The following is a 13,926-nucleotide window of genomic DNA, read 5'->3' as shown; positions in this document are numbered from 1 at the left end:
AATTGATAATACAATGATAATAAATGATCAAAATTTTTATAAAATGTTATTCATCACATAGACCAACAGATTCTCAAGATCAATCAAACATGGTTATAAAAGTTGTATATAAAAATCGACGAAAACTCAGAAAATATTACACAATGTGTGCATTTAAAAATCATTGTTTGATATAAATTACATTTTTTCAATTTCTCGCGTTTCCAATATATCTAACCGTAGTAAACTGATTCATTAACAACGAGATATTTCGTAGAAAGTATGATAGTAGTGGCGGTAAAAGGAAATCGTGAAAGCGAAATTATTAAATGGAAAGATGTGTCAAGTCACAAATTCGTTTTCAGAATTTTTTGCGAGAGATTTATAGAGATGACCATTTACTAAAAATGCAGTCCCGTGTTTGAAAACTTGATGAAAAGATTAGATCAATAGTAATTATATAAAGCTAAAATTCATATTCGAAAAATAGGTTTGTTCTCCTCTCTAGTTTTCCATTAGCCTCGGTAATCATTCGAAAGAGGCGCCTTCATTTAGTCTCCAAGTTACGAGGTTACGATCGTTGACACGGACGCAGAATCCTATCGGGATGAACCTTCGTGGTCTTTGGTAATAATGTTGCCGAATGTTACAAATTATCTACGAGTCCATTCATACACGTTTGTATTGTCACATTTCTTTCCAATGTGAGATTCTCCGAGTTATGTGAAAAGTTGGACGCAAAGTTGCATATGATTCATAAAGTACATCGCATTAGATTTGACCGTTTCAGGTACGTATGCTTGCAATCTGAATTCATACGACATTTAAATTTTTTCTTTTTCTTCTTAAATGTAAGATTGAATTAAAGTTTCAAAAAAATCCAATGAATTAAAACTTGAGTGGTACAATGGAACTTTCTAATATATACAGTGAATTAGTATTTTTTTTTTTATTCAAGTTTATAATTTGTTCATGTTTGATCTGTTTATCTCTCAAAGGGTCACGTATAGAACCACGTATACTTGGAAATGTTAGAAGTTGGTTTAAGGGTGGTTCGTGGACAGGATTGGAAGTGGGATAATCAAGATGGTGGAGAGGGTCATGCAGGAACAGTTGTAGAAATCGGCAAACCTTCTTTAGGCAACTCAACTTCTAGTCCCAATCCATCTGACAGAACACCAGATAAAACTGTTATTGTTCAGTGGGATCATGGATCTAGGAGCAATTATAGAATTGGATATCAGGGAGCTTATGACCTATTGGTATTTGACAATGCAGCTATAGGTGTTAAACACGCAAATATTATATGTGATGGATGTAAAAGACATGGAATAATTGGCATCAGATGGAAATGCGTGCAATGCTGTGATTATGACTTGTGCACTCAGTGCTATATGGCTGATGTGCATGATCTGAACCATTGCTTTGAGAGGTTTCAAACAGCTAACTCTGTGGGGTTGGTTTTGTAAAAGTTATTATATTTATTTGATAATTATGTATATATATCATGTTGTGAATTTTATTGCAAATCATACAGGATTCAATTGACTCCAAGAGAAGGTTGCACTAAGATACCTTTGAAAGGAATATTTATTGGAGCTAAAGTTGTACGTGGTCCTGATTGGGAATGGGGAAATCAAGATGGTGGAAGAGGTATTAAACATTTCAATCTTATGTTAACAGTATTGTAACATAGAAATTTTTACATATAATTGTACATAACATTGTAGGAAAAACTGGTAGAGTCATAGATATACGTGGATGGGACAATGAAAGTAGTCGATCAGTAGCAACTGTTTCATGGTCTAAGGGCAGCACAAATGTCTACCGTTTAGGGTATAAGGGTTGTGTAGATTTATGTTATGTGGAAGAAGCTACAACTGGCACATATTACAAGGAACATCTTCCTCTCCTTGGGCAATCAATAATGACCGTATCGGATAACGGAACCAACGGAACTCCGACTAGGAGTGGCGTTCCTTTTACTGTATCTAGTCCACGCCACTCAACGTTTAATGTTGGGGACAAAATAAAGGTATTGGTCGATGTAGATAGTTTAAAAGAAATGCAGGAAGGCCATGGTGGTTGGAATCCACGTATGGCCGAGTATATAGGAAAGGTCGGTAGAGTTCATCGTATTACGGATAAGGGAGATGTTCGTGTACAGTTCGAGGGATGTAACAACAGATGGACTTTTCACCCAGGTGGATTGACAAAAGTCACTAGCAAAGACACTTTTTCTTTAGGAGACATAGTTAGAGTGAAAACTGATTTATCTACAGTTAAACTCTATCAACGGGGCCACGGAGAATGGATAGATGTGATGAAAAATGTAAGTTTATCAATCTATTAATTATCACTAGCTTTCATAGTAAAAAGACTTCTAGGCCCTAGGAAAAACTGGGAAAGTAATCAAGATATATTCCGATGGAGATTTAAGAGTAGCTTTAGATGATCATACGTGGACATTTAATCCTTTAAGTGTCACCCTTATTCCTCCTGGAACAGAGACTATTGCACTACAGGATGAAGTAACTAGAAGTCGAGATTGGACAGGTATATTACTCTATTTATTAATTAGGAGTCTATAGATGACATTTCGAATTCAAATCGGGTTGTGTATTTTTTTCGGGTATCTGAGGCTAAAACCGGGTTCCAAAAGTTTCAAATATCGAAAAATACATTTGAAAGACATAAGTACGATGCTTCTTAATGTTTTTTCTTAAGTTTTCTAATTAAGCTTTTAGATTCGGAAATGTAATCGTATTATACAATATAATTAGATTATGAAAGTATCTAAGGAAAAGAAACAATTTGTAACTTATATTGCGACAAAACACTGTTCATGAACTTATGTTATATATTCACTACCATACTTACGTCGTAAACAAATCTGAAATTTTGCGGAATCTAAAACAATTTTTGAATATCCGAAATTATGATTTTGTGTTATTATTTACATAGCTGAAGGTGTTGATATAGAAGTTGAAAAACTATTAAGAGATGCAACCAGGGGTGAGGCTGGTGTCTCTGCAGTTCAAGAATTCCTTAAAAAGTATCCTGGAAGAGTAGATGCGAGAGCTGGTGGTCCAGGAGGTGGTAAGAAGACTTGTCTACAGGTAGCAGCACATCAAGGACAAAGAGATCTTTGTACTCTACTTCTGCATGCTGGAGCATCTTTGCAAGCTGTAGATGAGGATGGAGATACACCTCTTCACTATGCTGCTTTTGGGTTTGTTGTACAAATTATTAAATTTTAAATAATCACATGTTTAAATTATGAATATGTTTTTTTTATTTATATAGTAATCAACCAGAGATAATGGAGTTGCTTCTTTCACGTGGTGCAGCAATTAACGCCGTCAACAATGGCAAATGTAGCGCTCTACATGTAGCTGTAAATAAACAACATGCTCAGTGTGTAAAAGTTTTATTAAATCATCAGTGTGATGTTAATCTCCAAGATTCATATGGGGACACAGCATTGCACGACGCTATCGGAAAAGATGCTTTGGATATAATTGATGCTCTTTGTTCATGGCCAAAGGTAGATTTTACTTTGAGAAACAAGCGAGGCTTCAATGTTCTACATCACGCTGCTTTAAAGGGTAATGCACAGTAAGTACATTTGATTCTTCAGTTACATAGGAATTTAATTACAAAGATATACATGTATCTTTTAATGTAGTGCAACACAGAGATTAGTAGTACGAGCAAGACATCTCGTAGATGTTAAGAAAGAAGATGGTTTTGCGGCATTACATCTTGCAGCTCTGAATGGTCACAAGGATGTAGCCGCCACGCTCCTTTCTCCTGATGGTGGAAATGCGAAAGTGGATTTACGAAATAATCGTCGACAAACTCCTTTACACCTAGCAACTTCTCAAGGACATTGGGCTTTAGTCGAACTTCTTGTGCATTATAATGCTGATATTGCTAGCACAGATGCCGATGGAGATACAGTGCTACATATTGCTATAGTGAAAAGCCCTAATCAAAGCAATGTAGTTCCTACGCCCGAAAGTTGCCGGGACTCTCCTCTTATTTATACAGTATGTCATAATTAATAGGTGTTTTAATTTTCTCTTTATTAGTTATGTTATTCGAATAATATTTATCGTAGATATGGCAAAATTTGAGTAGACAAGGCGCAAGAACGGAATTGGCATTGGCCTGTTTCTTAGTAAGTGTAGATAAGAGTTATACCTTATTGGACCATGTAAGAAACTCAAAGAATAAGACGCCATTGGATTTCCTCGAAGCCGATTCACAAATTGCTCCTTATGCTGATTTATTACGGTGTTACCAATACCAAAGTCACAGTACCCAATTAGAGTACGTAATTTAATTAATTATGAAGTTGTGCAAACCAAACCTATTTTTCTTTATTTGTTACAGAATAGAAAATGCTCCTGTTTCACAGTCTTCTATATATCAAATAGACACGACGTTACAATCAGAAGTGCTGCGCGGAACAAGAAAGTGTGTTCAAGGTTCCGGTGATGCTTCTGAGTGTCATGGTTGCTTAGGTATGGTAACAAATGCAGTGAAAGATGGAAACAGGTTTAATCCGAGTAACAGTATTGCGATCATCAATTGTGTGCACTGTGGTCATGGAATTGCCAAAACGAAAGCTGTGCTCGGTATCCTATTTACCTTTAAACTATTTCAAATTTCTATTAAAATTAATAACTTATTTTTCTTTTTGTTGTTCTTTTATAGATGGCCAAATAGCAACAGGAGAAATTTCCTTGACAAAACATGAAGAAAAAGTGAAAGATAATGCATTAGATGAGAAAAAAAGCGAGGAAGACCAGGGTAAAGAAAGAGAGAAAGATAAAGATTTAGAACGATTGCGATATTTAGAGACAAGAGTAGCTGATCTGGAGGAAGCTAATATGTGTAGTATTTGCATGGAACGCCGTCGAAATGTCGCTTTTTTATGTGGTCATGGGGCCTGCGAGCATTGTGCAGCACCATTAAAAACCTGTCACATGTGTCGCAAAGTTATCACAAAAAAAATCAATTTGTATTAAACAATCAAGATGGAAGCACTTGTACGTCCCCTATTTAGACGCTATTTTGATTCCTAATATTTATACTTTTTGGACGTTAAACACACAATATTATTGGCGTGCATAATTAAATAACTAAATTACAACTGCCAAAATATACAATATCTGTTTCTAGATATACAATATTCAATGGAGTCTCCACGCACCATCGTTGTGCCATAAACGAAAAGAAAATTCATAAATCATATGGGCGAGTGTCATATTTAACCTTTTTTCTTGACAGATTTGTACATTATTTTAAACAAAACAATCATGTGCTTCTTCTTCTTATGAGCTATATATACACTTCGCCCGTTGTATCCCGTCCATATCGTTTTTTTTTCTTTTATTTCTTTTTTAAATCATTACTTAAAGTTACAAGCATCTTGTAAGAATTTCCTTATTCTGTACCATAAATATTTACTTGAAAGTTCATTGAGCACTCCAAAATGTCAAGAAAAGTAGAATCTATATATATTCAATGAATATCCTCTACATATTTTAATAAACATTTTGGAGTGCTCCTTTTTTGTTATTAATATTTGACTGAACAATCAAGTCACGTATTAGATATAATAAAAATTCATGTAAATGATCATAGAAATTTTCATATCGGAAATCTTTCATAAATCATATCATCAACACTTGTCCGTAATATATAATGTATATTATTATTAATTGTAGAATATTATTTCTATTGTTTTGTATGTAATATTGATATGACAGTAGTATTATTATAAAGATTTAGTATATACATACACATAAAATAAAATGATATCGGAGGATATCACTTCTAGCCAAAATTAATATAGAAGAATACATTACTAAATAATTTATGAAGACCTTTTTGTGATTAAATAATAGAACGAAAATGATTGATTAATTATTAGGGGTAGCATTTCATTGTTAAACTTGTGCCACCGCTAGAACTGAATAGAAAAAATTGTTTATAATACAAATGTATGTGGATGATGTAGGACATTGAACAAATTTTTTTAAAGTGCAATATTATTGAAAAAAATCACATTATTTCTGATCAGAGTATAATGGTCCAAACATAGAACTATAAGTATATAACAATGAAATATACAATCGTACCAATTATACATTTTGCAAACTTAAAAAAAAAATTGCACAATTTTAACATTATTGTATTTTTGAAATTTAGTTTTGAATTTTATACTTAATATGACATTTTTAATAATTCAGTTCAATGAAGGAACAATAATTTGCTTTTTTCTGAGTTATAATAATGGTTGTATTGTCACGAAGTCTGTATTGCGCGTAACTACAATTCATTATTATATTAACTATGACAGCGTAGTTTTTTAAGCGTCGATGATAAATTTCTACGATTTTACGTGATTCGAAACATAATTTAAATAAACAATTTAAAAATGAATAACTTTAATCAAATTTAATACTCCATCTTTTTTTAAAGGTTTCTTAAATCATATTTGTATGTATATTCTTACAAGCTAAAACGAAACGTATATTAAAAAACAAAAGGAAAATAAAAAAACTGTCGACTTAAAAATTAATAATAATCAATAATAAATGTAGAACGAAACAGCATCGGTGATCTTTTTTACACAGGCAATAAACAGTGATAACAATAATAACAAACACTCAACAGATGATGTCACATTCAAACAAAACTTAAAGATGGACTTCGTTCTTTTTTCTTAGCTTAGCAAGCAATCTTATTTATTTTGGTACTCGATAAAATTCGATAATCATATGTTACAATATTGAGCCAGTTTGTAAAACTGTAGCGGTAGTAATGATAATAATATAATAATAGTAATATTTTTTTTCTCCTAAGTAACTTAAACGTAATACGCTATTATTAGATAATATTATATTATTTAGTACCTAGTGAAACTTAAACGAATTCTGGCGTCAGAGCCATGCGATAGGATTTTCTAATTCTAACTATAGGACCATTTATCCGCGTGCTTCGAGTTTTTCTTTTTGCTTGTCGAACGATAATACTTACGACAATCCTTGGACAGAGCAATCAAACTTACGACTCAATATTTCTGAGTTAAAAATCCAGTCTATTCTTATTTTTATATTCATTAACTGACATGAAATGACTGATGTATGAACTGATTGATCAGTATTACATGTTAGATTTTAGTGGTGCTTTAAGCGCGAAGAATCAATGTCATTATATGAATACAAGCCTTGATCTCACTGATAAATCAAAAAAAAAGTTTCTCCGTAGTATGTTGAACTATTTTATGTCAATTCATCCATATGTAAAATTTTATATGAATATAATCAGTGATATCACAAAGTGCACTTGTTGTAAGTAGGTCCATTCCAATACAGTTCAATCAGTCCACCGACAAACATAAATATTTCTGTTGGAAAAAAGAAAAAGAAAAAAAAGAAAGAGATTTGCTTCCGCGTCTTGCAACAAGTTCTGAAGTTTTCATTGTATCGTGAATAAACAATTGTAACATTGCCTTTTTTGTAACAGTCTTTCCTGCGATTCGCGAAAATGTGTGAGATTAAAATTATCTACTCGTGTCTACTAAACTTGAGTATATGTCGTTACCGACAGAAATTGATAATCAATGATCAAAGTGACGACCTTTATTTTCCTAAATTTATCGACAAATCTCTTCTTCTCTAGCATATTTTTTTCTTCTTTTTCCATAGAGAATTCCACTTTTATTTATTTGTCGATTTTCTCTGTTCTGTACGTGCTGGTCGCACTGATTCATTCATCGAGTGCAATTATTGTCAGCTATGATCAAGTCCTGAGTAATAGCCAAAACAGTTCTTTAATGTGGTTTAATTATTTGTAAGTTAGAATCTTTCTTCTCTATTAAATATAGCATAAAAGTTTCCAGTGAAGACGTATACAGGTTTCCTGTGAAACTTCGATTTAATAATTTCTATATCGTGGCTAACATTGCACGCCATTCCATTATACAATATTGCTAAGTTTTTTTTATTCAAATTTTGCCATTTATTATAGCATTTTTAAACAAAGTCCAAACATTCCAATAATATATATGGACTGGAGGTACATGTATCATAGGCAATACCGAAAATTATGCGTATAGAATGTCACACGTACATAACTATAGCATACAGCCTTCCAACAGATTTTCTATTTTCGTTACAATATTCCATATATCGCGGAAGAGATCAACGTAATACATCCAATTCGCCATTTGTAGTGTTTTTAAAATAATTTCGAGGTATTTAATTTTTTCTTCCATAAACAAGATCAGCTCTTGATAGTCGATAGTGTTGTCAAAACGAAATCCTTCCTGGTAAATATACGCGGTGAAAAGCACTAGAGTCTGCCCGCTTATTCTTGAATAAATCAGTGCGCTAGTAAAAAACTGAGTTTACATTATACAATTATTACTCTCTACGTGAATTAATCATCAACACGTTCAAGCTACGACGGGTTCAGGACTACAAGGTTGTAACTCTGGTTCATTTTGAGGTTCTGTTGCATTTGTAGTACTGGTACTTGGTGTATTTGGATCATGATTTGGATCTGGATCCGGTGTCACTGCCGCCCACTGTGTAGTATAAGGTGCTGCTCCTGCTTGTCTTCTAGCTTTTCTCTTAGCACGTTGTTGTTCCATTACCAAACGTAAACGTCTCATTTTTCCTTTAGTTGCTTCATTTTCCTTTGATAATTCCTCTGTTAACAGAAAAAAAAAAAAAAAATAAATAATATTATGAATCTACTTTTTCCTAGTGCAAGTGATTTAAGTAGGAGTTTTAGAGATAAGTACCAGTAGAATAACTAGGATTGGAGGAATCATGACAACCAACAATGGGTGTCGAGGCACCATTTACGGTATTTATCGTTCCATTTGAGGACGGAGAAGTTGAAGACTGTTGACGACTGCTAGAATGCCTGTGATGATGCCTATAATGACCTGCGGTAGCAGCTGGTGTAGCACACAGTAAGTCATTAAGGATATGAATGATGGTACTTATATCCCGCTTAGGACGCCCATGTCTATCCTGAAGTGCTGGATTTAGGGTCCCACTAAATGTACCGGAATACACACCTTTTCCATGGTGATGCATACTCTCTATTATTGCACCTTGTCTGCGTCTTGCGTTTTCCTATGCCCAAAAAATCATATATCATTACTCATTGGATAATAGTATAATAATAAATACTTATATTAATTTCACTATGTGCTTCAATCAAATTATTTTAGATATTACTTCGAATTTACACTGCATTGTATTCAGTTACAAACAAATCATAGATTCACGAAGACAGAGGACATTTCATGTTTTTTCAAGCACAAAACGTATGAAAGAAGAAAAAGGCACATTTAAAGACCTAAGAGTTCCATTTAATAAATCAATTCTGCATCATGGTTTATAAATTCGGTACTATACCGAAAATCATAAAAGAAGAAACCTTGAGAATTCAGTTATTCATATCTCTTAGGACCTTAACAGACACGCAGCATTAAAGTATATATGAAATAGTGGTACACAGGGGGAACTGGCATCGGTAACAATGTATACCTCTGCGAGGTCGACCCGCGAGGTGAGTACCTCAGAGGAGAGCTGCTTTAGTTTCTGCGTCAAATTACGAGAAGCTTCAGCTAGTGCCCTGGTGTCTAAAGTTGCAGCCTTGGAATTCTGCTCAGCCAACGAAGAGGTAGGAGGACTCTGGAGACTGCTGTCTCCATCTACGGTATAATTCCTGGAGGCGTCCATAATACCGTTGGCAGTTTGTTGGCCATGATGGTGAGCTGTGCAGAGTTTTTTTCTTGGCGGGGTTATATCGTATGGCATCGATTCCATACATCCATGTCCGCTAGAGGTAGATTGTTGCAGGTGCTCCAAGGAGGATGCGGAGGATGCGGAAGATGCAGAGGATGAGGAGGACGAAGAGGACGAGGAGGATGAGGAGGATGAAGAGGAAGAAGATGAAGAAGATTGGGTATAACTAAAGGAGCTGATGGGTTTATTTCTTGAGTGATGATGATGATGATGGTGGTGGTGGTGATGGTGGTGACTATGGTGATGGTGATGATGATGATGATAGAGAAGGCAAGACTGACAGGCGTTGGAGTTTCCATTGGGCGAAACTGAACCGTGACTACTACCAGTTCGGGCAGATGGTGCTTGGCTAACGCAAAAGGGTGAGTGTGGTGGACTAACAGACGAATAGGAGGATGAGGAGGAAACAGAGGAGGCAGTTGTGGCACGGCTAGAACAGACTGGACTGGTCGTTGTCGTGGCTGTTGAGAGACTGGTGGTCCAACCGGCTGTTTCATACAAAGCTGAAAGCAGCCTATTCACCAGAGAAGATGTCCTTGCTACAGCGGCACCATTTTGTAATTTCGTGGAAGCGCTGCTTGTAGAACGGGCAGCGAGAACAGTGGACCGTCTACTTTGCAAAGAAGTCGAAACATGGCTGGTAGGTAAATTAGATCCATTCGAACTGTTTCCACCAATAGTTAACCCTGCTGTATTGCTAGTTGTTTGATTACTCGTTGGCGAAGCTGTAGTTACGGTGGATAGTTGTAGTTGGATTAACATCATGTGATCTCCTAATCGCATGGTAAGATTCAGAGGAGCCTTGCCGGACAGGAAATCGTTCACCTGAGAATCGTTTAAACTCTCTAACGCCTGCATCACGCTTTGCTCCGGTCGTTGTGCCTGAAAATATTTATGTCCATCAAAATTTGGAGTATTTTTTTCATACCACTCGATGGGAAGAAATAAAACAATCTACGATTACTTATTTTCATTATTACAACTATCGTTAGATGGTCCAATACTTCTCGTAGCGAGAAAGAAATGATTACATCTGAGACATCTGAGACTATCGAAAGAAATATGTGACACGTTTCGACTAAGTGTTTACTACTAAACGGCGTTCAAATAGTTTTACAGGATAAGAAGCAACACATCGGAAAGTTGAAGAAGAAGCCGTACAAGTAAGAACTCAATGTGGATTAATCGACTCCACTTCGTCAATTTTACAAACTAATTCACTTCCCGTATCCTTCCATCCTTTCATCCTTTCATAATCGATCAATTCTTACCTCAGAAATTATAGAAACTATTCCATAATATAGTTTGGAAAATCAAAAACCTAATATAACATTTTCCTTTAAATTCTTTTGCTAGTTACATTGGAACCGTTACACATTCTTACACGAATCTACTATCTAACGGAAATGTTTTTGAAACGCTAATTTGACAGTCCTTTTCTTTCCTCTAATTTGGTATGGCCTATTCACTCAGGTAAAAGATGAAGCTGAATCGATGAGTCCACGGCAAGAGATGGAAACGCGAGAAGACCTGCAGAAGAGAGGAAACCTCGCCGAACCGCGGCTCAGACCCTAGACGGCACAGCTAGGCATCCCTCGGTACACCTAACAGACTTCCTTTCATTGACGGTCATCGTATATTCGGTAATTCGATTTGCTCACATTCGTTTTACAAAGAATCTGGGCTTCAATGAATGGACCCTACGACGCACCATCTTAATCACGTAATGCTTCCTTCTTTCTCCAGAATTTCCACCTAATAGAAATTAATCGAATGAAACAGGCTGATGGGGAATTAATGATTTCGTAACCGATGACATTCGATTGATGAATCAATTTTACTATATTGATTTATTCAATCTGTATACCAGCAGGGATATTCTCATTTTAATCATTTTTAGTATTATTAGTGATTTTATACAATTATCGAATCTTCTGTTTTAAGCGTGAAGGATTGGTATGTATTATTATCAAGAGGATTTCCATAATTCCTAAGAATTCCACTGCATTTAGCATTCGTTCGAGAACCAACGGATTCATTGATCATCGTGAGTGTTGCAATCGCCAAGGAAATAAGTGGCGCTATATTCAAAGCATAATCTGTTAATCGTGTCGTACATACCTACACGCGCACGCGCACGCACACACATATCATGAATCGTAATTATTCATGTCTAACGCTGCACTAGTAGAACCTGAATACTTCCCTTTTACGTGGTGTTTCGCTAGGGGACAGCTTGTCTATCTAACCCGTGATAATTTGCATTGTCAGGATAAGAAAAAGTATAGCTTGAAAAGAGAGCTTTAGTTGTTACAGTCAGCGGTAAGGGTACAGTTGTACGGGCAACGCTCGCGATTCACGATTTACGCACCACGTGTTAACTGGAAGTACCAGCAGAAATGTTCAGTAGGGCATAAATGACGAATTATGTTAATATACGGTTCCGGCTAGGCGCGTGTTACACATGCAAATAGATCTTTAATCATTTTGGACGCGTTTAAAATAGTGTCTACCCAAATATGATATATTATTGAACATATTATATATTTTATATATATGGTAAAATTGTCATATTACTACTGTTTCGCCGATCCTGATGGGCTTGAAATATATTGTAAAGAGTGTTATTTTGGACAACTTTTCTCTTTGAAAAGTCGGCAGATTGCTTATACAACGTATCTCCCGAAACATCGGCGTAAAAACTAGCATTAATTACTTTATTAGTTATCTTCGGGCCATTTCACGCATACCTATCGAAAAAATTAATTGCAAATTTATTTGAAATATTAACACTTGAAAAAATTATCAATTAGATTAGATTTAGCTTATTTTTTATATCGCCAATAGTGTGATGGTGAGATATGCCATTTAGTTAACGCTTAGAAAAGAAAAATGATCCGTGCCACCTACATATAAAATGACGAAGTACTTCATTTTCTTGATGAATTGATCAGTATGAATGTTTCTCATGCCTTAACAAAGTTAACCGAAACGATATAAAAATAGTCCAACCCTAATCTAATTCATAAAAACTTTCGTGTAAATTAGTTTTTAAGGAGAATACCAACAGTAGTCTCTACGTCGTTGCTTCGGCAAATATATTGTATAAACAACCTGTCGATCGACAGATATCGATGGTTCGTACAATCTGATTCACGGTGAAATGAACAAGTAGGGAGGGTCTGCTGTCGCCTCACGGATGCACACGTGTTCACAAAATTCAATGTGTTAGTAACAATTTGTTTTTACTAATATCTCGGTAACTAGAGACGATCGGAAATTTTTTCGAAGAGAAAGGTTGTCTGAAATAACGCCCTTTATAACATATTTCAAATTCATCAAAATCGGGGAGAAAGTAGTAGTTCGTTAACTTTACCTTTCTTCCTAACCTTAAAATTTGTCTCCCTTTTTAATATGTATCATGCATGTGTTATCTGGAAATAGCAACGAAAATAATAATTCTCATTCGGCACTATCTTCTAAAACACGCATCTAGAATTTCTCTATGATGTTTGAAAGACTTAAAAAAGTACTATTCGTATTCTCACCTCACAAGTCGAGAAAAAATTGGTTGAGACTATCGGTAACTTCAAGATAAAATCATATCGCAAGCAACTTTTCTTACTGTCGTATCAAAAAATGGAACGAAAAATAAGAAATACCTATAATGTCATTGGATTCTTACGATTTTCAATATGCACGACGACGTGATTAGCTACACTCCACGTGATTAGCGTCGACTGCGACAATTAATCGGGGCAATCGCAGAAATGATAGATTAAATTGATCCTAGCATAATTTCCGCATGTGTAGCTTCGGAAGTAGCGCGAAAATGGTAAAAGAATTTTACTATTTCGCAGAATTTCCACCAATCGATCAGTAAAGCCTTTCCATTAACCAAACAAGCATTGCCGGAGTCGCTTATCAAACTTTGAACTCACTTAATGTAGTCACTATACTATGCAGAACAATTATGATGTGTACATCCCCTTTGCATTCTTACATATGAAAGAGCCTATTATATTTATATATCTGATCCTATATACATATATACATATATATATATATATATATATATATATATATATACACATATATATATATA

At 35.0% G+C, this 13,926-nt stretch overlaps 2 protein-coding genes across 3 annotated transcripts in view; one reads left to right on the top strand and one right to left on the bottom strand.

The window, feature by feature from the left end:
• The first annotated feature begins 1,001 nt into the window (after nucleotides 1-1,001).
• mib2 (E3 ubiquitin-protein ligase mind bomb 2) lies at nucleotides 1,002-5,356 on the top strand. Its single transcript, XM_017898989.1, has 10 exons — nucleotides 1,002-1,435; nucleotides 1,517-1,632; nucleotides 1,710-2,311; nucleotides 2,367-2,535; nucleotides 2,944-3,211; nucleotides 3,286-3,597; nucleotides 3,668-4,031; nucleotides 4,103-4,314; nucleotides 4,378-4,622; nucleotides 4,702-5,356. Exons 1-10 carry the CDS (start codon nucleotides 1,008-1,010, stop codon nucleotides 5,013-5,015), a joined length of 3,030 nt encoding a protein of 1,009 aa, XP_017754478.1. The 5' UTR covers nucleotides 1,002-1,007; the 3' UTR covers nucleotides 5,016-5,356.
• Nucleotides 5,357-6,813: 1,457 nt separating this feature from the next.
• The window catches only part of LOC108546792 (midnolin), a 13,433-nt gene continuing 6,320 nt past the window's right edge, over nucleotides 6,814-13,926 (bottom strand). The window contains exons 3-5 of one of the 2 annotated variants that reach the window (XM_017899052.1): nucleotides 9,561-10,703; nucleotides 8,804-9,143; nucleotides 6,814-8,709 (exon numbers count right to left, since the gene is read on the bottom strand). In XM_017899052.1, coding sequence (XP_017754541.1) covers nucleotides 8,453-8,709; nucleotides 8,804-9,143; nucleotides 9,561-10,703 — 1,740 coding nt within the window. In that variant the 3' untranslated portion in view covers nucleotides 6,814-8,452. The remainder of the gene's footprint in view (nucleotides 8,710-8,803; nucleotides 9,144-9,560; nucleotides 10,704-13,926) is intronic. The other variant, XM_017899053.1, reaches the window with a different exon arrangement.

The sequence above is a fragment of the Eufriesea mexicana genome, unplaced genomic scaffold (genome assembly GCF_001483705.2).
Source record: "Eufriesea mexicana isolate 0111107269 unplaced genomic scaffold, ASM148370v2 scaffold757, whole genome shotgun sequence".
NCBI lineage: Eukaryota > Metazoa > Arthropoda > Insecta > Hymenoptera > Apidae > Eufriesea > Eufriesea mexicana.
The sequence above is the reverse complement of the archived record's forward strand: the minus strand, read 5'-3'. Positions and strand labels throughout refer to the sequence as shown.

What these genes read in the sequence shown, in the direction of transcription:
- mib2 (XM_017898989.1), top strand. Translation starts at nt 1,008, where the DNA reads ATGTTAGAAGTTGGTTTAAGGGTGGTTCGTGGACAGGATTGGAAGTGG. An exon ending in CAAACAGCTAACTCTGTGGG is followed by an intron (nt 1,436 to 1,516) that starts GTTGGTTTTGTA and finishes CAAATCATACAG; the next exon opens with GATTCAATTGACTCCAAGAG. An exon ending in TAGAAGTCGAGATTGGACAG is followed by an intron (nt 2,536 to 2,943) that starts GTATATTACTCT and finishes TTATTTACATAG; the next exon opens with CTGAAGGTGTTGATATAGAA.